The following is a 26,517-nucleotide window of genomic DNA, read 5'->3' as shown; positions in this document are numbered from 1 at the left end:
AAAACTTCGAGAGTGGGGCGCGTGCAAAAGGCTTTGCGTCGTCACTTAATGAATGGCTTAATGTGGCCCTCCGTCGTTTAATTGAATTAATTAGGGGTCTAATTGGGCTGAGTGGTGATGGCTTCCGGGGTTGTGGAGCCCTTGATGAGCTGAAGGTAGGGCTATGGAAGTGTGTGCAAGAGTGGGAAGGTTCTCCTGGGACATACACACACACACAGACACACACACACACGCAACACACACACATACCACGGACGCGCACACTCATGCACGAACGTGTACATGTATGAGTCTGTCAGATGGAGAAACCGGGGAAGCGGTGTCACCCTTTCTTCCCCAGAGAGCTTTTGTTGTGGTTCAGTCAGGGTCAGCGTGTCCCTCTCCAGAGTGCAGTGCCAGGGGGAATTGCATTTGGTAAAAAACTGAACAACACAAACGATTCTGCAAACTCTGTTATGTTGAGTGAACCAATTACTTCTGTCCCTAGGAGGTAAATCCAAGCTAGTCAGTTACTGTAAAAGATGGCGGTTTTTCAATCATCTTCTTTGGTTAAATAAAGGTAACGAATGAATCAGTCAGTCCTGTTCCATGTTACCACTGTGGTACTTGACACAAAAGTATAAAACTGTTCAGTTTGACTGCTATTTTTCAGTTTGCTAAGGCAGGTGCATGAATATACACTCTTTTGAGGGAGAGATTATGCATGGGGGAGGGAATCCAGTGTGTTTACCTGTGGGGTGTAACAGGTCTGTTTACTTGTGGGGTTTTACAGGTCTGACGGCAGCGGCCATGGCGGAGGCCATGAAGCTCCAGAAGATGAAGCTGATGGCTATGAACAACATCCATGGAGCAGGCAGCCAGAATGGCACTGAGTCTGAGAATGAAGAGCTCAACTCCAACACAGGTCAACACACACACACACACACACACACACACACACACACACACACACAGTAATGGTTAAGAATAAATCAGGATGCACATAGAGAGGTACACATATATGCACACATATATATACCACACACTTGGGGCTCTTACCATGTCCCTACATGTCTACTAAGTCTTAATCATAAGGGCCAGTCTAGCCCTAACCCCTTACCCAACCTTAACCACCAATTCTCTTGCATACACACACAACCACGAGTGTGTTCACTTTTTTATTCAGTCAGCTGAAGTGAATAAAATTGTCTCACCAATAATGCATCCCAATTCATTTCATTAGCTTGTTTCTTATTTGTCATTCAATCACAACAGATCAGCATTAAGAATCAAAGAGTCAAATAGAGTGAACAGAGTGATGATGTGTAGCAACACAGTAACACAGTTAAGAATGAATCAGGACACACACACACACACATACACAAACAGTAATGGTTAAGAATAAATCAGGATGCACATAAAGAGGTAAAGAGGATAGCACACATACACACATAAGAAAACACACACACACACAAACACACACGAGCACACATATACACACACACACACACAAACATGACCTGAGATAATGGGTTCTTGCCTGCTCCTCTCTCACGTGCCTCACTCTCATGGCTTTCTCTGTGTTTTATTGGGGCTAATGACGTCCTTAATGTTCACAACCTGACTGTGCATTTAGATTGTGATGTTACCAACTTCACTCACACACACACACACACACACACACACACACACACACACACACACATATATATATATATATAGAGAGAGAGAGAGAGAGAGAGAGAGAGAGAGAGAGAGAGAGAGAGAGAGAGAGAGAAAGAAAGAAATGTCATACTTTATCACAGTGAACAAAAGCAAGCAAATACAAATGCCATCCTTTCTTATTGCCAAAAGCAACGGTATTGTTTTTTTCTTTCTCTCACACTCAGACACACAACCACACATACACACAGAGACACACACGCACCCACATACCAACACTCCAAGTACGTGAGTCTGAATATGTAGAAGACATAAATACCAGAGATTGCATTAGGCATGCCAACTGGTAGACAAACCAGCTGAAAACTAGTAAGCAGAGAAAACCAAGTTCAGCTTGTTCAATAATCTTTTACATGGCTTTTCTCCACCTGGTAATAACTGTAGTGTAGAATTGCCTATTTTTCACATAGCACCTATCGAGGACAACATATTCGTTTTTCTGGGAGATCGGAACCAATATTATGTTGCTACCGTGTTGTAAAACCTCTAATGCATTTCCATGTGTTCTTGTCTCTGTATACTAACGGATTCATGTTTCAGTGTTTTTAAGAGATAAGGAAGTGAGAAGTTTAAAGGTAGAGATGAAAGGAAACTTCGCAGTTAGTGGTCATATTTAACTATTTGCCATGGCTAATTTCAGCTAAAACTCGCTAAAATGATTTAGCTAGCTAACACAGGAAACACAACAGCGCCATCCAATGAAATGAAATGAAGCGACTATCCGATGTGACCGAGGCTCGTCTAATACGGCGTAATAAGTACACAATACTTTACAACACAGATGTGACAGATCACTAAAATATTTAATAAATGAAGAATAAACCACATAAAACGTTAGGTCAATAATAGTAGCATCGATACCTCAAATTTAGGAACATATGGGCTAAATTATCTTCTTATTCTGCGTCTCACTCGGGATGTTAATATAATGACATAAAGTGGAGCTTTTTTAAACGATTAAGTCCACTCATTAATGTATATAATATTTACCCAAATGCACTTATTTCAGTGAACCCTTGGATCATGTGGAAACGGTGGTGAGACCTAGCGATCTGCTGCTATGGGACATGCAGACCAGGGTACTGAGATTGTTCTGGCACAAACTTCCGAAGGACGCCAGGCCAGTGAGGGGTGGAGGTCAGGTGGAGAAATGATGGAGAAAGAGCGAGGTGGGAAAATGTAGGAATGCCCAGCAAGGGAAAGATGAGGGTCACCGTGACTCTAATGAACTCCAAACGAGGTGCAGGCTTCATTAATGACGAGTGAGGGGAAGAGAGAGAATTTAACTCTTAAAAGCCCTGTGTTTATTGACTAAGAAGGGGGCCATAATGTTACTTAATAAGCAACTCAAAGAGGACAAAGCACACATTAATATCCTGAAAATCACGACCAGGAAGCAGTAAGGCTCCGTTTATGTTATATGACACCTTCCTCCAAACTTGCATTATCAGTGACTGGATGAAAAGCGTATTTGTCCCAACTGAGGTTTCAAATGTTTATGACTTGGATCTTTGACCATAGCAAATGAGACACACACACACACACAGAGAGAGAGAGAGAGAGAGAGAGAGAGAGAGAGAGAGAGAGAGAGAGAGAGAGAGAGAGAGAGAGAGAGAGAGAGAGAGAGAGAGAGAGAGAGAGAGAGAGAGAGAGAGAGAGAGAGAGAGAGAGATTGATTCAAAGCGAGAGGAAGAGCTTGTAGGGGCTACATCAGTGGAAACTGAGAATTAGGACTGAGTTGGATTTCATTCCTGTTTGAGGATGTCAGCATTACATGTGTCTGCCAGTGTAGGAGTGTGTAACACAGTAAGCATGGGAGTGTGAGATAATGTCTTGCACAAGCGTGTGTGTGTGTGTGTGTATGTGAGAGAGAGAGAGAGAGAGAGAGAGAGAGAGAGAGAGAGAGAGAGAGAGAGATTTGGGGGATGGAGGCCTCAAAAAAGTCCATATAAGCAAAACGGTCCACAACGGAAAAACGGAACACAACTTGAGCAATGGAGGGTTAAGGGTCTTGCTCAGGGACCCAACAGTAGCAACCTGGTGGTGGTGGGGCTTGAACTGGCAACCGTCTGATTACTTGAGCACTGAGCACTGAGGACAGACGTTAGCCGGCGCCTTTAAGCAACTTTTTTCCAGGGGTTGAGAGGTGATGCATGAGCACATGTGCATACATGTTTACTTGTGTGTGTCTTTTATTTGAATGAAAAAGAGTCTGTGTGTGTGTTAAGGCGAGAGAGGAGATAGCTGGAATATGATCTAGCATCCTTGAGTTAAAGAAGCAGTCACCAAAGCCTTGTTCTCTCTCTCCCTCTCTCCCCCGGTGACAGCTGCAAAGCCCTGATGTCTCTGTTTTTCCTTCACTCTCCCATACTTCTCCTCTTCTTCCGCTCCCCTTTACGATCCTGTGAGCTGTGTTTTCCTTCCCTCCCCTCGCTCCCACTCGGTGGCAAGATGGTTTTTTGTTTTTTTCTTTTTTCTGTGGAGAACATCAAAGGGATCTGGCTAATCTGTAGCCTCTCTCCCCCTACACACACACACACACACACACACACACACACGTATGCATGCACACAGACACGCGCGCTCACACACACACACACACACACGCACACGCGCATGCACACACACACACACACACACACACTCATGCATGCATGCACACACACACACACACCAACACCACCAATACCACAACCACCTCCACGCCATGTGGATCACCACAAAAAGCCAGTGATATCTGCACGGTGCAGTCAGCGAAGATCGGCTTGATTTCAAACTCCCCCTCTTGCGCTCTCTTCCCTCAGATGATGACTCCTGCCCTCCTTAAAAGAACACACGAGAGGAAACAAAGAAGGCGCTCGTCGCTCTTTTGCAGAAAGTGAGCTTGCGTGCCTGTGAGTTTTTTTGGAAAGGGACCACAGACATGCGATCGATGCTTGATGTTTCTTCTTTTCTCCTTTGTTTTTGTGTTTTTGTTTGATGCCTCCCTCCACACTCACCGACCAATCAAGACACTGATTTGGCACAACTGAAGTCAGTCCTTTTTCCTTTTTTGGTTTTATTTGTTTGTTTGTTTGTTTGTTTTGGGGCTTTTTTTGCCGCAAAACGCATCGACGGAAGTTTGGTCAGAGGCCGGGTGTGCGGTTTCGGGTATGCATGGCACCGGGGACATCGCAGTGTTTTCACCAGCCGGGATGCTAACCGGCCCAGAGAGGCAGAAGAATAGTGGGACGATATTGTGCCTTTAAACATAAATACATCTTCGAAAAATCCTGATAAGCAGTGAAAAAAAACAGGACAGAGGACGGAGAAAGGAAGAAAAGCAAAAATGGAACACGTGTTTCTCATCGCAGCGTCAGAGGAAGAACAGCCGAGCGAGAAAGAGGGCTCGTTGGTCTAATGGAGAAGTGTCAGGGGGAATCACCGTCACAAATGACATCAGAGAAGAACTGATATATTTTTTGCTGGAGAGATTGACAAGTTAAAAGAGAAATGCCATGCATTATTTAAACAGGCTCTAGAATCTGTCAGCCACGTGATTTGCCGAGTTAGCAAAAACCAGGTGTGGGGGGAGAGGGAGGAGAGAGGTGACAGAAGAGTGGCAGAAAGAGACTGTGTGTGTGTGTGTGTCTGTGTCTGTGTGTGTGTGTCTGTGTGTATGTGTGTCTGCGTGTGTGTGCGTGTGTGTGTTCGTCTGTACGGGCATGTGTGTGTGCGGGTGTGTGTGTGTCTGTGCGTGCGTGTGTGTGTGTCTGTGCGTGTGTGCGCGTGCGTGTGTCTGTGTGCGTGTGTGTCTGTGTGTGTGCATGCGTGTGCGCGCGTATGCGTCTGTGCGTGTGCGTGCGTGCGTCTGTGTGTGTGCGCGTGTATGTGTGTGCATGCGTGCGTCTGTGTGTGTGTGTGCGTGCATCTGTGTGTGTGTGTGTGTGCGTGCATCTGTGTGTGTGCGTGTCTGTGTGTGTGTGTGCGTGCGTGCGTACGTCTGTGTGTGTCCGTGTGTGTGTCTGTGCGTGCGTGCGTCTGTATGTGTGTGCATGCGTGCGTCTGTGTGTGTGTGTGCGTGCATCTGTGTGTGTGTGCGTGTGCGTGCATCTGTGTGTGTGCGTGTCTGTGTGTGTGTGTGCGTGTCTGTGTGTGTGTGTGCGTGCGTGCGTCTGTGTGTGTGCGTGCGTGCGTCTGTGTGTGTGCGTGCGTGTGTCTGTGTGTGTGTGCATGCGTGCGTGTGTTATGTATGTGTGAAGGCCCATTATGAATCCCTAACTGCCAGCGGTCAGCACTTTTTGTTCCCTTCTCTCATATCTCCTTTCATTTTTTCTTTGCTGATCGTTCTCTACTTTGCTCACTAGAGTGAATGTGTCATTCTTATTTCATCTGATTGCACTGTCCTTAATGCTACGCCTTCATTAGACATCTAAATCAGGCTGAGATATCTCTCTCTCTCTCTCTCTCTCTCTCTCTCTCTCTCCTTCTCCCTCTCTCCTTTCCTCCTCCCTCAATCCTCCTTTCTCTCTCTGTCTTCTGGTTCCCATTTCCTCTTTCCTATATGAACTTGTATAATTCATTCAGTCTCTTGACTAGCCATTCCTGCTAGCCACATTTCTCCTTTGTTTCTCCTGTTTTGGTCACATTAGCTCTTCTTCCATCATCTTTCTGTACGCTGTCATGACACACATGGCACAGGTCAAGGCCAAACTTATTCTAAAATTAAGTTTGAGGAAATCTCTAGAAAAATCACTGTTCTGGACCCAGGGAAGAGTTCTAAATGGTGGTAACACTCTCTTGGGCAAACTCTACCCCATTCCATAATTCAACTGTAACTGGAGACCTTGTCGTGCTTTAAGTGTCCGTATATGCCAACAGCTGATCTCATCAAGGCTTTTTTTTTCTTTCATGTTTTTGTCTAATATCGACCGTGTTGGGAATGAGAAGGCTCTGTGTTGATCTCACAACCGTGGTGGGTGGTATCACTTTTCAGCCACTGGAGCAGTTTGTGGGGTTGATCTTGCTGTTTTTCACTTTAAGGACATGGGTCAGCTCTTGGTAGGGATTATCTCCTCTGGATTGCGTTAAAATGAGAAGCAATCCTGAGAAGACTTTTAAATGAAGGAAATGTCATCGATATTTCAATATTTTATTGTATAATAACTGTTATTATGTTGAGCTTGGGGCCGCGATTCCCTTTTTTATGTGCGTATGCTATTTGCACTCATTAGTCTGTAACTAACGACATCTCATCTTCATTTCCCATTTTATTTTTTGTAGCAAACAAAAGGATTAGACCTTCAAATCAGAGCAGCTGTCATCTTGAAATTTAAATTTAGTTCTTATAAATGGCCATTCTAGTTTGACCACAACATTCCAGATAGCTCCAGTCTTTATTCCACTTCATCTGTTCAGTAATTTATGAACGGAGCTCAACAGCGCCCCGTGTGGCCAGAAGTTAAACATTGCTGAATTTAGCAGGAAGGAGCCAGTAAACAGAAAGGATGTTATACCTTATCTTGGACTGCATTACATAGAAATCCTAATGGAAATACTTTTTAGTCTAAAACTAAACTTGGTTTACCATCAATTGCCCCCCCCCACCCCCCCCAAAAAACAAAAGCAGTTAACATGTTTTTTTTGTTTGTTTGTTTGGTTTTTTGTCAATGAATTTGTTTCTTTTGGACAAAAACTTTAATGTAGGAATTCTCCCAAAGTTGTTTTTTTTTTTTTTTTTCCAGTTTTGGTGAGTGCACTACATGACATCTGTGGGTTAGAGACTGTTTGACGCCTCTCTTGCAGAGTAGCTATGTCCCACTGTCAGGCTGACGTATCGGACCTCTCCCTCACCATGCATCTGCCAGCGGAGACTCGGCCCCCTCGCCCCACCCAGCATCACCTACCTTCACCGCCCACCCGCGCATCCCAGCTATCATAAATTAATGTTCCATAAATCATAACCCCGGACGGGACAGACACCACATACTGACCGCTACGGGAGAGATGACGTCGACGCAGACCTTCGCTGCATGCTTCCATTTACAGCTCATTGCACCCATGCGCCCACCCACAAACGCGCTCCCTTCTCATCTACGCATGCTGAGTGCACTCGGTAGATTCATTCCCACAGATAGGCCTCTCGTTCCTCTGCACGCACGCACACACACACACACACACACACACGTACGTTCCTGCGCACGCATGGACACGTACTATATGGAGTCGAGCGGCATCGATTATGCTGCCCCATGTGAGGATGTCGCGTGTCAGATAAACAGATGGTCCATGTAGCAAGGTGAGCATATGAAAGACAGAGTGAGAGAAAAGCTACGTGACCCGCCACTCATTGGCCAACAGTCCAAATTCCTCCCACCACCACACTCTAAGCCTGAATCACCAGGAATACCGTAATCACCAGGAATACCGTAACTCCTACAGCATAGTGTTTTATCAGCTGAGACACGCTAAATAACGATGGAGTCTGGACAGAGGGAACACTGTAGGCTGGGAGTCCTTGTGTTTTCAAATGGCTGCAGTTGTAAATGGTCATTTTTGGACCAAAGTCGAACACTTTACATATACACATGTACGAGAGTCTTTATTGCCATTATACATGAGTATAATGAAATTTCGTATTGCACATATTTATTAAACACATGAGCAATTAGCAGCCCCTCAGTCTCGTATGTCGACCTTGGAGAAGACGCTTGTCAGTTCTGAGGCATCACACACATGGGTCAATATGAACGTTTGCTTCACTGAATATGTTAGCGAGTCTCCGGCAGAGCCTGAATACTGAGAGGAGCCTTCACTTCCGAGCGACGGTCCCTACCTCACGGCTCACCGGCAGACATCAGCGTCAGCTGAGACGTCCGGCGGCTGAAGTGTGCAGAAAACAAAGTGCTCAGTGTGTGGCTGCATATATCCAGAGCTCCTGTATTTAGTCTCAAACCTTCAGGCCAGCTAATGGGAATCCGTCCCGCGTAATGACCCGCAGTTCCTGTCTGTAATGAGATGTGGGAATTGCCTGGCCGTTCGACCAGATGATACTGTATTAACGGACCGGGCCGAGCAGGATGGACTGAGGGTCCCACCCGGAGCCCCTATGCCCCGCCTCATTCTTCATCTGGCTTGACACGGGGGCCAGCGCCGGTCCGAAGGGGGTGGGGGGGATTGATTTCAAATGAGCCTAAAAACGATGCGTGGTGATAAGCCTGCAAAGATGCAGCACACACCACTGCCCTGCCCCACCGAACGAGGCGCTGCCCGCCAAGGAAACGATAAAAACCCAGCCCCGGCTGCAGGAGCTCAGCCCCCTGGCTACCTCTGCACGAGAAATTTCCAATTTTCAGGTCAAACCTACATTTGCATGTTTGCATAGCTGGTTGGTGGCTTTTTTCCTCCTCTGAGTTTTCTTCAAAAGCGTGGCTCTCTGGGAGAGGCAGACAGACAGGGAGAGACAGACAGGGAGAGAGAGAGTCACTCAGGCCTCTATCTTCTGTGCCACTCATTGATATGTAAACGCAGGGCGATATCAAAGAGACATCTTCTCGGGCTCTCTGTGAAGCGAGCACTACTTATGATCAAAGACGAGGCGCCGTAAACCGTTCAAAGAGAACAGAGTCCTCTGATGGCCATTAATGTGTCTCTCTGATAAGGGTAAGTGAAAGACTGTGCCATCTTAGGCAGCACAAAGGCCCAGGAGGAACACAATATAGGACTCACTTAGAGAGGCTGATGAGATGTTGAATATTCAACTAGAGATGGATGTCTAAATATGATGAATGTAATTGAGAGGCGAATGGCCAGAGAAGTAACGTATTTGCCAAAGCAGCGGGTTACAAATAATCACTCAGGGTGCCAAGATATTTCCCTTCCCTTTTTTTGTTGCTAAAACCCGCTAAGCAGGACAAATAGATGTCTGGAAAAAGGTTTGTGAATGAGACCCACAAAGACACCGGGGTTAACACATCTATTTTTTTGTTTCCTCAAGAGGTGTGTGAAAGTAAAGTCTGCTCCCGTCCCCCTGCTCACACGTCTCTTCCCATGTGGCATAGCACTGAAGAGGAGTGTGGGAAATCAGCATCTCACACTCGGAACATCTGGGCGGATTAGTGAGGTTTATCTCCAAACACCTCAAATAAACACTTTTCCACAGACCCTAGCTGTGATGCGAAGTGGGAAAAACACACCCCGAGATGACACGTTGCAAAGCAGCCGCGCCTCCCCTGCTTTCCGTCCTCGCTGCAACTGCTGACACCCCGAGTGGTGGAGCACAGAACTGGGACCGAACCGGACCGCGTAAATGGCTCACGGCAACTGCGCGTCCTCTCGGCCCCGGCGCGCCGCAGTGTCGTCGTTTTTTGTTTGTTTTTTGTTTTTCCTCCCCGCTCGTTGGCATCTCCGATCCTGTCAGTGCAGTTCCTTCTCTCTAGCCTTCATCCAGCTCCTCGCAGCAATTAACACTTCATTACGGCAGCTCTTTAATCATTTTCACTTTCAATTCAAACACTTTTCAGGCAGGCCTCTCGTGGTTTCCCTCATTGTTCTGGGAGAGAATTAACGACGGATGATTTGAATGTCCCCCCACCCCCGCCCCCTTTCCCCGGATGTGTCTTCGTTATTATTTTGTTATTGCATGTAAATAGGTTTTTACACTCAAAACAGCAAACTCCTTACAGCATCTTTGCAACCTTGGTTGCAGGTGTTTACGTACATATGTCAAAACACCCATGATTCAGTGCGCCTTTATCATGCTGCGTGAACTCTTTGCACTTAACGCACCCTATAATGTGATTATAGTTACTTTATGTCGAGTCTGTCCAACTGCCATGCGGCGAATTGCATTTCGTGTGGGCCTGCAACAGGAGAGCAGTCAGGGTTGACTTGTCAGAGCACTATCCAGCTCCTTTATGGTATGCTTGATTACAGTGGGAAATGTGCCGGTAATGGGTTTGAGGATATTTGGCAACCTGACTACTGTGGTGCAATATGTTGGGCGAGAGCGTGCACCCGCTACGCGCCGCACCGTACGGCGTTCTCCATTTCAGAGCAGGATGCAGGAGACGTAGCTCGTTGGCGTCTTATTTGGCAGGGGCGGGCCAGCGCTGCGCAGGGACCTGGTGCAGATGTCGCGTCGCCACGGCGACTGGAGCTGATGTATGGCTGGGAGCATGCGTGTGAAGTGGGTGCGGAGAAGGGTGGAGGGTTGGCGGAGGTGTCGGGGAGGGTTTCTGGCACAGTGTACAGGGATACAGGGAGCACTGGGCCCCCCATTGAGTCCCTAAGACACACACACACACACACACACACGATGCCATCAAGAACCTAACCTTCAAAATGGCAGGAAGAGCTGCGGCGAAAGAATGCAGACCCAAACCAAGGGCAGCCTAATAAACGATGATTGAATCACAACTGCCACCGTAAATTTCACGGTAAAAAAAATTCTCCAAATTCAGCCATCTTATGAGATCAGCCGAAGGTCGCGTCCCATGCCATTTTAGTGCGCGTGTCACTAACTGAACTCACACCCTGAATTCATTATGCCAGTTCGACTAAACAAAACATAGTCAAAACCTGAAATCAGATTCTCACTGCGTGCCCAACCAAACGTGCGCGGCTCTCCTCAGCCGGAGCTCAGAAGTGCCAGGGGCGTGGAGACGAGGCACGTAATCGGCCATGGATCCTGGGTTTGTGCCGGCGTTAGCCGAGCATATTTGTCATTAGCTCGGATTTGCGTGCTCCTTGTCGAGGACGTGGTTGTGGGGTGCAGAGAGGGTGGGCCTCATATGCAGCGGGGAGGGTGTTTGGAAGGGGGATGTGGTATGAGGGGGCGTGGGGGGGGGTGTGAGGGTGGGGGGTGGATTTGGCCAAAAGCACAGCTGTACTGCCTGCCGTCCTGATTGCCTCTCCATCCCTCGCCCTCATTTATCTTCATTTCTTCCCAATTACACCAAATTAGCAATAGTCTCAGTTGCATTACCAACTTAATCCTCCACTCTTTTCTCTCCCCCTCTTTGGCGAGGCGGCATTATACTGCGGCAGATGATTCCTTGGCGGGAGTCAGGGTAAACAGCCATGAAAATGCCACCCCGGCAGATGGCGAGGCCCACAAGAAATATGACAAACAGAGTGCCAGCGTGCCGTCCTCGACCCGCACCCGCTACAAGCTGTTAATGGGCTCCCGGACAGCGCGCGCCCGTCGGGGTGGAGGCGCGTGCAAGGGCTCCGTCACTGTGGCGGTGCGACCTGCGACGGGACGGTGTGACGAAGGAGGACGTGCAACGGGTCGCGGCAGGCTTGGCGTCAAACGGGCACGGCGGGAGCAGGTGCCTCAGTCTTGCATGCACGAGAGAGCAGGCGCAGGAGCTTCTGGGGGTTACGCACGGGAGCAAGATTTTTGGGGGTTAGGCTGGGGGACGTCGCATAGCGCTTTTAGGTCTAGCTCAGCTATTATCGATGAGGTTGTTGAACGCACTGCATGCTGGAACTCAGCAAACTGGCGAACAGGCCGTCTGGACAGCTCAGTGGGGGGGGTAGAATTGGTAACACGAGTGCTGATCTCAGATCAGATTTCTCCCATCCATCCTTATGTTACGCACCAGGATTTAGAAAGCGAAGTTGATGCTCGTTCAGTCCTTCTGCTTTCTTAATCCACATGGATCCTGGAGTCGTGTTGCGAATAAACCTGTGGAAAAGGTCCTTTGATCCATCACATAAGGTTAAGGTATCCACCCTTACCCGAGGACTACTGATGAACCAGCAGTTCAAGCCATGCTTCATGCTAAGCTTCTTAGCATTATCTCATCACAGAGGTTGCAAGTTGCTTTAATATGATATCACATACTGATTACTGTCCAGTTCCGGCCTCTGAATTAGTTCACCATCTAAATCCTGGACCCTGGAGGTCAGATCATACAGGACCTTTAGCTTGCCAGCGTGTGAGAGCGAGACGCCCGCCCAGCGTCTGTGAGGCCACGGAGTAAACACACACACGCAGATGCCGGCCTGAGACGACTCTGGAGGCATAAACACACATCGGCACGGTTTACAGAGCCATGTGCACGCAAGCATGGAGGGCCCGCTCAACATTAACACACACGCCCACTTCCAAAGAAAGCCTGATGACCCCGAGCCCCTTATGAGCCCCAACAGCGCATTAAAGGCGCAGCGTTTCGGGCCACTAAATTAACAGTCCACCCGACGAGGGGCTCGGCTGTATGGTCTTTGTTTATTTCCCTGATCAAAGCTAACAAGATGTGTTTGAGCCCTTTCTTTTGTCCACTGATCTTTTCCATTTGGTGTCTTCGTAGAGCGCTGCAGTGGTGACCTCCTGGCTACTGCTCGAGCCAGCTCGGAAATATTCACATAGTCTCCCTGTGTACATGCTCCTGGATCTCCAGGCAACAGGGGAGAGACTGTCGGCAGTAGGTGAGGGCTGGCATAGGCGGCAGATGGCAGACCTGACGGGCCTCCCACACACACACACACACACACACACACACACACACACACACACACACACACCCGTGCTCATGTCAAGCATTATTCCAAGATACAGAATTAGAGTCTAGTAATTCTATGTATGTATGTTCAAATCTTTGGATAGTTTTATGTGAGATGAGACATCATTGCGTGTGTGTGACTATCTGTGTTCAGATGATGATGTGAGCAGATGATGACTTGAGCATTCACTTGTTTTAACGACCCCACCCTTCGAAAAGCAGCTTTAAGTGTTCTTTACTTGACATTGTCAACATTAGTGAGTGTTCCCTCTGACTGAACAATTTTTATTTTTTTTTTGTATTCGTTAATAGCACATGTAACATAGGAGACGTGGCTCCTTGAGACCAGGGAGGTGTTGCTCTAGAGATGGAGGTGACAGGCACGGAAACTCCGGTTCCTGTGGGCTCACAGTTTCTCAGCAGCGTCTCTGAGCTGCAGGCAGAGTGAGAGAGGAGGGGTCAGGCCCAGGAGGGAGCTGGGAAGAGAGGCTGGTGGGATATCTAGGGACGGGTAGGAAAATGGATATGCCCGGGATATATGGAAAGTTTAGCAAGTGTGTGCTGTAGTGATGCATAGGGAAGTGTGGTTTGAACGGTGCGCGCATGCGTGAGTGTGTGAGTGTGATTGTGAGTGTGTGAGTGTGAGTGTGTGAGTGTGTGTCTGTCCGTCCATGCATGCAGTAATTACGCAGGGATTTTTAAAAAGGATGCTGTTAACTAGCTCTGTCAGCGTGTAGCTAAGGAGCACTATAGTGATGGACACATTCTTAAAGCATGACTGACAGCTGGGCAGGGCACAGTCTCATGCGCACACACACACGCGCACATGCACGTTCCTGGCTGGCACCACTTTTAGGCTAATTACTCTAGCAGCCAACACTAGAGGAGTTCTTGGACCGGGCCCAAATGGGCCATCCGCAGCAGAGCAACGGAGAGTCGAACTCTTCACTCTCTGTGATATACTGCAGCCCACACATGCTCACATGCACGCGTCCAACTTCCACAGCCGTTAGCCTGGCGCAGAGGTCAAAGCGGATAGTTCCTAGATCGGCAGTAAAACGAAAGAGAGCTGATTCTGAAGTGTGGACGCTTTGCTTGTCTCTTGGCAGCTCGGGACATTATAAAGGGCTCTCAGTTTTAAAGTTCAGTGAAGGGAAACAAACAGATTCATCTTTGCACGCGTGCATGCACGCACGCATACACACACACACACACACACACACACACACGCGCGCGCATGCACGCACGCACGCACACACACATGCTCCTGCATCCGCTGTGTCCTGGATTACGTGCCAAAGTTCAGTGCTTATCATTACTTTGCATTTATGTTAATTACAATTACACTTGACAAGAGCATGGAAAGGTCAAGTGGAAGTTGCAGTGTAAACACTTTGCTCTCATCAACAAACTTACACACACACACACACCACCGTTTCTGAATTGTCGGCAGTTTGGTTGTGAAAACCTCGTACTTTTCACCTGAAATGTCTCTTTCTGTCCAGTGTTTAACTATTTTAAAATACACAGTTGGAAATATGGACTCTAAGTAGTGAATCCTTCAGTATTTTGAATTAAACCAACTGGCAAAGTACCAACTTAGAAACCAGACCAAGAACTGAACTGTGCAGTCTAAGGTTTGGAAACCTTTGAAAAATTTTATATACACAATAATTGTGACATGTAACATCAGAACCCAGAGAACAGGTGTGCATATGTTTTATTGAACTGTTGAATTTTTCTAATTGTTATTTATCACAATTTACTCTTATTGTCCGTATCTTTCATTGTACAGCGTGTGTCTTCGTTGGTCCTGGTCAGCATATACGCACAATCGTGTAGACCCCATGCTTCGTGTAAATCATCACATGCCCATAGAAAAGCATCTGGAACGCATTTCCTCTCCTATACGTTCACCTTGCCAAACATCCTCACCTCCCCCAGCAGATGTTACATACACACGCACACGTTCTGTGTCACCAAAGCTGTAAGAAGGCCCGTGTGGGGCGGCCTCAGGTGTTGGAGCTCAACCATTACCTTAGCTGCTTGTTTTCTTCACACCCGTTCCAAGGGCTCCCTGGTGATTGGCTCCCAGCCTTCTACAGAGGAAGAATTTAATTCGCATTATTATTAAAAGAATCACTCACTGCAATCTGTTGCAAAAACACCATCTGCTGGATCACTCGCAGGACCTCCGCTGCTTATTAAGCAGAATTAGACAATGATTTCCTCTTCTCCGCTCTGCGTCGTCTCTCTCTCTCTCTCTCTATCTCTCTCTCACTCATTCTCTTTCTTTCACTTATTCTCTCTATCGCTCTTTCTCTTTCACTCATTCTCTCTCTCTCTCATCTCTCAGCTAATTCAACTTAAGTCTTTTTATAGCACCCAACAACTGGCTTCTCAGCTGTATTTCATCCCATTGATTTATTTATGGATATTAGTAAGCTCAGGTTTGGAGGCTGCCCTGATTGGCCAATGGGTTAACCCTATCAGAGCTCGTGGAGAGACTGATCTTGGCCCATCGGCCCCGAGCTAGGGCCTGGCTGGCTTCTCTCTCTCACGTACCCACTCCCCCTCCCTGCCGTCTCCCCAGGTGGCAGTGAGTCGTCCTGGGACAAGGAGAAGCTGCAGTCGCCACCCTCCTCGGGGGGCCAGCATGGCCTGGGCCCCGGCCCCCTGTCAGCCCAACACGGCCTGGCCGGCTCCCACCTAGCGTCCCTCCAGCAGAGCCACCTCCTGGCCAACCGTGAGTGCCCCGCCCATTCACATTCACACTCTGCACGCTCGTTTCTCACTTGTTTCTCACTTGTTTCTCACTTGTTCCTCACTCCGTCAGCTGGCCGGTGCTTAAGCCTGCAGGACACGGCATTCATTGGGTCATACATTCATTCAGTCGTTCATTCATTCAGTCATCCATTTATTCGGTCATCTATTCATTCATTCATTCATTCATTCATCCATTCATTCAGTCACTTCATTTGTCCTCTACACATTTTGATCAGGTTGTTTCTTTAGTTCCTACATTCCACACACTCTCATGTTACCAGCCTCTCCAGATACACATACTCTTGTTCCAGTAGCATATCGAGTCTATAACAGGACTGGAACAGTCCTCTAATTGCTAAGAACATTCACTACTGTGGACCAGATCATTCTGAATATGGGTCATTTTATAAACAAATCTCTCTCTTTCTCTCAGGTCTGGACCTGCCCTTCATGATGATGCCCCATCCCCTGCTGCCCGTCAGTCTGCCGCCTGCCTCCGTCGCCATGGCAATGAACCAGATGAACCACCTGAACACCATTGCCAACATGGCTGCCGCCGCACAGATGCACAGCCCCCTCTCTAGAGCAGGAGCGTCCGTCATCAAGGTAAAGTACACACACACACACACCGACACACATAAAACACTCTCTCCTCCTCTTCTCTCTTGCAGTCTAGAATATGAACATACACATTTCTGCAGTCGTAAACTACAGAAAATCTGCAAGTCCTTAGTGTGAGCACTGCAGCTCCATATGGTTGTGTCCTCTTGGTTAATTATGCATTAGCAGAAGAGGGTCAAGGGTCATGCTTTGCCAAGCGCATGGCACCACAGTTGGGTTCTGCTCAGGCAGAAGCACCCTGCGCCCCAACACATCTCAGCTTTGATTCCGATACACAGAAAAGGAATTAGAAGGAATCAAACTCACTGTGACAGGGAATAGCGGACAGACAGTTGAAAGGCAATCACAAATCTCTAGATCTTTCCAGCACATGCTCATCCCCAGCTCCCAAAGTAAAGCGCGAACAGCCGCACTACATGTCTGCGTCTGTGTGCTTTCAGAAAAAGAAACAGACACCCACGCGGACACACTCTGTTACAGGAAAGCAAAGTGTTCTTTGCAAATCGAAGAAAAGGCCTCACGAGGTTAAGAAATACTAAGCACATTTCTTCAATATGTATTTTGAAAAAATGTCTCCTGATGACATTGTCAAGGGGAGATTCCCTAAAATCCATCTGTGCTTTTCATGTTAGTCAGAGAGGGAGATGAACAGAGCTGTTTGGATGTTCAGAACATTTACAGTGGAATGATGCTGGACGTGCAGGGACGTCATACCATGAAATGGCTGAAGGACACATGATGACTTTTCCACTGTAGATGTCAAGTCAAATTTATTTATATAGCACTTTTTACAACAAGATGTTGTCACAAAACAGCTCTACAAATGTCCGAGTTCAAGCCCCCAGTGAGCAAGCCAAGGACAATAATGGCAAGGAAAAACTCCCCTAAGAGTATGAGGAAGAAACCTTGACAGGAACCAAGACTCAAAGGAGATGCCCATCCTCCTCTGACCAAATGTGATGTCTGTCTGATGTCTTGCTCTACATGAATGAATTTTAGCAGCTGGGATGTAGTATATGACCATGTGTGTGCGTGTGTGTGCGTGTATCAGGAGTGTGTGCAGGGCAGTCCATCTCCAGCTCCATCTCTGGAAGAAGCGCCACGCCCAGGCTCACAGCCCTCTTCTCACGCCAGCACCAGTGTGTCCAGCTCACCGAATCCACACCCACAGAGCCCCGAGCGCCTGGGTGAGTGCACGCACACACGTGCCCACACACGTGCACACTGAGCACTTGAGTGAATGCCCCCCCCCCACTCCTTTATACACCCACTGAACACTTGAGTGAGTGCACACACACACACACACACACACACACACACACACACACACATACAGAGTCCCAAGTGTCTGTATGAGCACCCATGCATACACATACACACACACACACACTGGACCCTAAGCACTTCAGTGCATGCAAACACATACATACACACACACTCTTAGCACCTGAAGCATTAAAGGTACACACGCACACACCTACACACACAGACACACACACACACACACACACATACACAACACACTAACCCACAGAACTCATATAGGAATATGCGTGCACACACACACACACACACACACACACACATAGAGAGCCCTGAGTGCCTGTGTGGGTACACACATGCAATTTATGTACAAAACAAGCGCTGACACACTCCAGCCTTTTACACACACACAACCAAAACATTACCAGTTTCCCTTCTTTATGAACCTTTGTAAAGGTATTCGGTCTATTGCCAGCTTGCACTGCACACCCACACACGCAACCATACATCCCACATGCTTACTCTATACTTGCGTCTGTAGTGCTGAATCCAACTGATGGTGAGCTTGGAGACCGAGAGACTGGCATCAACATGAAGAAGATAATGAAAGAGAAAGGTGAGTGTGTGCGTGTATGTGCGTGAGTGGATGGCAGGCACAGCGTGAGCTCCCTGCACCACATCAGTGCATGCTAACTGGTCCATTCACTAAAGCAGGGCCTGGCGTTCCTGATGCTGCCCTCTGTGCTCAGACAGAAGCTCGTTGTCATTGACTAGCAATAGCAGCGGCATCGCTGGCCTGATGCTCGTTAGTTAAATTTACACTCACTGGCACTCTCGGACCGTATATCAGCGTCACGGCCCATCTCTTTGAATTAATGACTTAATTAGGGGCTTAATTGAACATGTATGAAGTTCTTATTTATGATGCATAGTGTATATGGAGAGTGTGTGTGTGTGTGTGTGTGTGTGTGTGTGTGTGTGTGTGTGTGTGTGTGTGTGTGTGTGTGTGTGTGTGTGTGTGTGTGTGTGTGTGTTAGAGACAGAGAGAAAACCAGCTCCAATTGAAACGTACAGTAACTAAAGTGGCAATTCATCTTAGACCATTGAAAATGCATGTGTGCGCGTGTGAGAAGGAGTGAAGGAGAAAGGCAAACATGGAGTTGATTGGTAGTGAAGTTTCTTTCTTTTTTTTTGAATGTTGAAGTGCATGTGGGCACAGTTGCTTGTAACCAAGTTGCTTATTCTGCGCAGGTGTGTGTGTGTGTGTGTGTGTGTGTGTAGCAGATGGCAGCCTCCAACTCACAATGCGCAGAACTGGGAGGAGATGGAGCAGAGATGCCCCCAGGCACTCTTAAAGAGATTCAATGTGCACCTGGCCTGTGACCATATTTTATTAATGTGTCTGGAAAAGAATCCACCCAAAACATGCACGCGCACACACACACACACACACACATACACACACACACACACACACACACACACATGTGCACACATGTGCGCACACACACACAATGTTATTGTTTAGCAGAGAGAACTATACTGCACTACAATTTACTGGAGGGATGAAAGCCGAACTTCATGGAACAGCCTGGGATGTAGGTCAATAACCATAGGCCTCAAATACACACACACACACACACACACACACACACACACACACACACACACACACATATATGCTTACACACACACACACACACACACACACACACACACACACACACACACACACATATATGCTTACACACACACATACACACACACACAAACACATATTACACACACACATGCACACTTACACACACGCACACTTACACATAGTACTTCATTCTCTCATCAAACTTTTTGTGTTTGTACACTAATGGTTCACACATTTTCTTTCTTTCATGTCATGTCATAGCCTCTCAAGGCATGTGTGTGCGTGCGTGCACACACACACACACACACACACACACACACTGTTCAAAAACACACATGCTCAGCCATTCGTGTCTTTATATTCTATCTTAGATGTTTCACCACATCACTTAAACAGCTAACCATTGTAACCTATTTACACCACACACACACACAGACACAGACTCACATGCATTCGTGCAGCCGCAGACTGTGTGAAATGCAGAGGGCACTCTGCCCACCTGAGAGGGCTTGCTCAGTGAAGATGTGCTACAGTGCTCTCTCTGCTCCAGTTGGAATGGTCATGTTCTGCTCTGGTGATGGATCTGCACTGGTTTCCACAGACATTCTTCACTCATCAGAGAATGTCTTATTAGACCACTTCACTTCATAGTGTCCTACAAGTTCATTACGCTGTATGCTCAAGAAAGAGCTGGTGAATTTTAAACACTACTCACTGAGTGTGTGTGTGTGTGTGTGTGTGTGTGTGTGTGTGTGTGTGTGTGTGTGTGTGTGTGTGTGTGTGTGTGTGTGTGCGTGTGTGTGTGTGCGTGCGTGCGCACGTGTGTGTGTGTGAGAGTGAGTGTACATGTGTGTGTCTGTGATGATAAACAAAGTGACGTGGTTGTACATGGTGATAAATGGTGGAGCTCGAGGCCAGGAGCACCTTGTTTCAGCGGGACTCCAGCAAGTGAACCCCCTCTCTACCTCTCCATAAATCACTCCTCTCTCTCTCTCTCCATCTCGTGTGCTCTCTCTCTCCCCCTTCTTTCACTCTCTCTCTCACCCTCTCTCTCACCCCCCTCTCTCTTGCTCTCTGCCTCTCTCTCACCCGCTCTCTGCCTCTCTCACCCTATCTCTCTCTCTCTCTCTCTCTCTCTCTCTCTCTCTCTCTCTCCCCCCCCCCCCCCCCACTCACTGCAGGTTGAGCACTAACAGTAGCTTCACTCGCTGCAGGCAAGGTCTCTCCCCACTCCTTACTCTCTCTTCCTTTACACACACACACACACACACACAGTGAGAGAGAGAGAGAGAGAGAGAGAGAGAGAGAGAGACAGACAGACAGACAGACAGACAGAGATACACACAGTTAGAGGGAAAAAGACACAGAGAGAGAGAGAGAAAGAGAGAGACATCTGATCTAATTTCAGGATAGGCTTACTTTAGCTCTTAAGTGAACCGTTTGAAATCATCCTAAGTCCTAGAATCAGCCTCCTTTCTACGCCTTTGTGGAAAACAAAACGTAGCTGTCTCCACACATACGTGGAGTGAACCCCTGGGTCTTACTAGTTCATATAACTAGGTTGTAAATTACTTAGGACATAAATATCCCAAACTGTCGCGTTGTCCCTTCTGCACGGTATAAATTAGATTAAAATGAACTGCCGAGTTTTAAAGCATTATGCAGTTGCAAAAGAGTGGTATTGCTTTGCACTCACAGCGGACTTTTATCCATGCAGCGACACTTGGTGGGTAAGAGATCAAATAATTTTCGGACGCAGCCGCGGAGGTGTTATGCGTGTTAAGACATCTGCACTACACTAAATTACGCAGAAATGCAACTAATGTTGTTGAATGTTTGTGCCTGTGGTAGCATAATGTGAACAGTGATGCTCAACAACAGGCCCGTTCGCATGTATTTACGGGGAAAAACTCGATCGTAATTGAGATGTCTGAATTTAACTTCGACCTTTGACTCGATCACCTAATTACGTATTTTGCGTCCAGATGCATGGCCCCAGTAAATGACGGCGCTGATGCGCTACAAATGCTATCCTGATAGGCTAGTGTTTTCATATTCCCACCGAAGGAAATAAATCCGCACCGTATTTTCCAATGGGGAGAAAGTCAAGTGCTTCTGGTTTGGTTTGTTGGCTAATGCATGTGGCTTAATTTGATGTGGTGTGCAGTGGTCACAAGAGTACTTAGAGGGAGAGAGACTGTAATGTGTTATTTTGCGCTGCATATTTGCTCCGGCCAGTTTTCCACGAAGCAGATACGTGGCATCTGGTTACAATCAATGTTTCCCCTCGCTATTATGAAATTAGCTGCGCGGAAATGATTTGAAATGGCCTGTAATGATTTCTGATAGAAATGTGCGCCATTGTTTCGCCCTTTGAGATAAGCGAACCGGTAAATCAGTCCAAACAAACGCAAAGAACCCCGCCCCCCCCCCCCCCCCCTTCACCCGCCGAAAATAAACGACCGTTTGCCCCCTTCTCTTGTTCCGAGCCAGCAGTCTGTGTTCAAACTGCAAGTGCTTGGCTACGTTTCATAACTGATAGCCCCTCAACTCTTTTGGCGGCTAATGTGGTTACGCGGAAAGAAATAAATATGCAACAAAGGTCCCTCCACCCTCTTCTTTCCTTTTCCGAGCTGTGTTTTTCCCCCTGCGATATTGTTTGTTTATTGGAGGACTCTTCCCTTAGATATGTGCAGAGGGGACCATCCGTGCGCCTTTGAAAACCCTTTTTGATCATTAGGTTGATTGCTGTTCTAAGCGCGTTTGTGATGGTTTAATTAAACCGTGGCCCGTAGCTGGGGCCCTCGGCCCTAGAGAGCGGTTTGGCTGGAGGTTTCGAAGGTTTTCTCCTGTAAAGACGGGAAAAGATATTAGCCAAGGAAAATCAATGCCATGTTGGAAAGTTAAAGTAAACTGTTACAGTTGGCAATTTGGGGCAAGGTTAGCGCGGTTGAAAGTCACCTCACATAGCGACATTTTTGGACGAGAACGCCGGTGATAAATGAGTGCTTTCTCTTCCTATCTCTCGCTGTTTTTTTTCTCGTTTTTTTTCCCTGTGTGTGAGCGTGTGTTTGTGTTTGTGTGAAATGAAGACAGGTGCTTATGTTCTGCTCTGGTTCTGAAGCTACAGTCTGTTAGAGTAGGTCTTTGTCTCTCAGTCTCATCCTTGTCAGACTCCTGTCTGGGATATTAGTCACCCATAGGCAGCAGTTACTGCTCCTGACGGTGAAACGAACCGTCGCGAGTTCAAAATTAGATAAAGCAGAGGAACGGACGCTGTGGAGCCAGGTGTCTGCCTGAAAGAAATATCGGCTTTAAGAGAAGCGGCGTGACACCATGTTGCCAGAAGAATGACACGTAAAAGATAAAGGCTCGGGTTGAACAACACCGCAGTCAGTAGACATCTACACAACTTGACCTTTTCTTGATGAAGTAAGCAAACTTCTCATGCCAGTAACGTCTAATTTCACCTGTACTGCCGCCTGTTCTGTGCCCGGGGTACTCGCACACACGCGTCTTCACATCCTCAGGTTAAAGGGCTGAAGAGTGTTGACCTAGTATGCTCCTACTCAATATTCGTCCCACCACTGCTCATGGGCTAATTGGCAGAAAGGAACACTCATTAGGTCTCATTTCGTCTACGAATATTCATTAGGTGTTGAGGCTGGAGTGGCAAGCGGAGTCTTGCCTCCTTATTTTTTAGTTTGGTTACTTATTAATTTATTTATGGGCATATTTGTTCCTATAATTTACAGTTTCCTGCAGGTCTCGTCTTATTTAAGGATCTCCCTAGTGTGTTGTGTGTGCGCTTTCCCTCGTTTCATATAAAGATGTGCAGTGCTGTGTAAGTTTGGTCATTTGTAGCTTGTAAGATGTCAGACCAGCTCGAGTCTTGAATTTATTCAACAGGGCCAGCTGAGTATATTCATGCAAAATATTAAATGTTATTAATGGGTTACCCTGTGAGCCAAAAATACGAATCCTATTGTTGGCCAGCTTTTTGGCAGTAGTTTTGAGTTGTCTCATAAGGAAGCATTTTTCCACCCTTCCTCAACTATCCTCATCGTCGCGGTTACATAGTTGCGTCTGCTTGCTTTAACTGGTGCCCAGTCTCCACAACGAGTCAGCACTTGCGAGCTTTACTATCACGCAGACCACGCAAACGCAAGGGGCCCCATAGATCAGGACTTGATCTGCCCCCTGCTGGCCACAAGCGGTTGGCTGAAAAACAGAAAAACCGACTAAACGCAATCTTTTATTGTTCGAAACCAAAAAGATACGGTAACGAGCTAGCTACCTAGGACTCTTGAATGCAACCATGAAACGCTTGTATCCCAGTGGTTCGCAGATTATTGAACATGGAGGGCTTAAGGCTTTTGGTGAAACTACAAACCTGGATAGTTCAATACTGACTACGGTAAGAAGATGGGTAAAAATTGTAGAAGGTAGATAAATATTGTATTTTGCTATAGTAAATAAAACTGTTTTTGATTAGACCCCCCAAAATATTTGTTTTGCTTGGGGCTCCAGAAATGTCAAGTTGGTTCCTGCGACCCAGGGCTGCCCAAGTCCATCTGCAGGGCCAGAGGTCAAGGTGATGTCACCTTTATGACAACTCCTATGCTACGCCCCCTTCATTTACATTCCAGCCACTCTCTGAGGACCCACCACCACTAACCCAACCAGGCAATTTAGACAGTGGCGCAGCCTGCCATTTAGCAGTTAAAAAATAATAAATATAACCCCCCCCCCCCCCCCACACACACACACACACACAAACACGCACATGCACACACGCACACGCAAGCGCACCTACACACACATACACACACACACCCTCTCCCAGCCTCTTTCTTGTTGCACTTTTTATTGTCATGCTTTCATGTCTGTGTTTCTGTTTTGGGGGGGTTAAGTAATGAACGGTGGGCCATTCCAGTGCCACTCTGTTGAGCTCATTAAGTGCTTCCCAGCCTTTGTGCATTTCCTTTTGCAGGGGTCGGGGGGCGGGGGGGGTTGGTGTGTTTGTGGGGGTGGTGCCGGTACTTTCCGTCTCCTCTGAACGTGGGCCCCTCAGTTCTCAGTTTTTTGGAGGTCGAGCCCCAGGGCTTATTTCGTAGAGGGGGATTAAGAGGCGGAGGGCGGCAGGCGACAGAGATCAGCCGCGGATCGGAGTGCAGCGCAGCCTGGATTGCACGTGGGCTTGTTTGCTTTGCCTTTTCTTCAGTTTGGGCAGCGTCCCAGCAGCTCTTCCAGGCCTAAAGGGTTAATCTGAGCTTAGTGTCTGAGGTGCTGTTTAAGCTTCTCCCCAAAAAAGAGCAGTCGTGTTTTGTGTGTGTGTGTGTGTTTGTGTCCCTTTTAGGAGTTTCTCTCTGTCTTGCCAATCCTTAGTGAGTAGACTGTGATTGGAGCATTTCTCCCAACTATAAATACCACCCAGACATTTGGATCTCCCTGCTTTAGGAGTCCCCCGGCGCATGCTGTCAAACGCTGCCATCTTGTTGGGAATAAATATGGAGTTGGCAGAAGAAAGATCTCTCTCTCTCTCTTTCTCTCTCGTGCTCCCTCTCTCTGCCTGCCTCTCTTGTGAATTAGTGCTCTGTCAGTGACCGTTAGCCAGCTACCATGCTGTCTCCCTCTACGCCGTTTGCTCCGTTTCTCTCGCGCCTGTCTCCCTACTCTTCAAGCTCACTTCTGTCTCTCCACCTTTTCTTCACCCTCTGCTCATGTTCACAGTTGATTCAGGTTATATATTTGGGTTTATTGCTAAACAAAAGTAGCTTGTGTTAACATGATGTCCTGTCTCCCTCCTGGTCATAGCGGCCCGGTCGTATCACACCAGGCTTGATTTGGGAGCCTTCATGTATTCCTGACTAATAACTCTGAACTTGTCACAGATAGTCAGAGCTTGATATCATTATTACATACCACATTTATGAGCCTCACATCCAGAACTCAAATAATTAGCTCTTGTCCATCTTTTACCATTTACTGTGGTAATTATGATGATTGCTGGAGTGCCTTGATCTTGATATGTAAATCCTCATGTAAACATGCGTGTGCTAATGTGCGTGCGTGCGTGCGTTAGCACACCTGACGAGAACGCTGCACTGAAGGCTTGGGCTAAATTACTCCCTAATTGGAGACCTCTGAATATTCAGGAGACATCCTCTTAAACACATGTACGGAATAAAAAACCAACAAGGAGGCTATGCGGGGGCAAGGATAGCGCCCCAGGGCTCAAGGGTCTCCATCTCCCTCGTACTCCCGAGCGCTCCTCAGCATCTGTTCCTCCATATGGAGCCCACAGAAGATCCACCTTCTCCGAGAAGGCTAACATCATGTCAAGAACGCTCCTCGAGGAAAGAGTCTTCGGAGGGTGCCAGACAGGGAACAGCAGAGCCAACAAAGATACTGTAGCCTCCGTCTTTCTAAAAGCTGGGAGTGGAGCTCCATCTTTTGACGCTTTGAGCAGCTTTGCTTTACTCCAGTAAATCACGACTGCAGTCCTAAAGTGAAGCTCTTGACAAGTTCTGCAAACATATCTGGCAACAAAACGTCAGCAGACACTAAGCACGGCTGCGACAAAAGGCAGAGCAGCATTTGGCGAAAGTTGATGTCTTTAAAAAATGATAGCATTTGAAAAATATAGGCTTACAATTGGTTTAAATCCCGCTCTGTAACTAGAGCTACAATTTAGAAGACAGAACCATATGGTTAGAGATCATGGTATTCACTAATATTGACTTTGTATGTGCTATAGGGTAACAAGTAGATGTAGTAAATACTTATTAAACACCATAAACTTGTATTTCATTTCTGTAACAAAGGTGCATTATGGCCGTGTCCAGCTCTGGCAGTGTATGTGCCGCTGAACGTGATTTCTTTCCATGTTGCATATTTATTAATTTATTTGTTTACTTATTTATTTATTTGGCTTTCCCACAGAGAAGTTTGTAACGAGAGCTAGTGGTGATAATAGTGTCTCGTTTGTTTGTTTTTTGCTGCGAGCCGAAGAAAAGGCTTTTTCCAGGAACTCCA

General features: G+C 47.2%; 1 protein-coding gene across 7 annotated transcripts in view; it reads left to right on the top strand.

Moving 5' to 3' along the window:
- The window catches only part of dacha (dachshund a), a 111,105-nt gene that overhangs the window by 73,131 nt on the left and 11,457 nt on the right, over positions 1–26,517 (top strand). For 5 of the 7 annotated variants that reach the window (XR_014124741.1, XM_035527325.2, XM_035527324.2 and 2 more), the window contains 5 exons: positions 773–904; positions 15,781–15,933; positions 16,387–16,559; positions 17,626–17,761; positions 18,379–18,453. Coding sequence is in view for 5 of the 7 variants with exons in the window: in XM_035527325.2 (XP_035383218.1) it covers positions 773–904; positions 15,781–15,933; positions 16,387–16,559; positions 17,626–17,761; positions 18,379–18,453 (669 nt within the window). In the remaining 2 variants the exon portion in view is untranslated. The remainder of the gene's footprint in view (positions 1–772; positions 905–15,780; positions 15,934–16,386; positions 16,560–17,625; positions 17,762–18,378; positions 18,454–26,517) is intronic. The other 2 variants (XR_014124742.1, XM_035527326.2) reach the window with 2 other exon arrangements.

Source organism: Electrophorus electricus, chromosome 8 (assembly GCF_041902795.1).
Source record: "Electrophorus electricus isolate QZ-2024a chromosome 8, ASM4190279v1, whole genome shotgun sequence".
In the NCBI taxonomy this organism is placed as follows: domain Eukaryota; kingdom Metazoa; phylum Chordata; class Actinopteri; order Gymnotiformes; family Gymnotidae; genus Electrophorus; species Electrophorus electricus.
The sequence above is the reverse complement of the archived record's forward strand: the minus strand, read 5'-3'. Positions and strand labels throughout refer to the sequence as shown.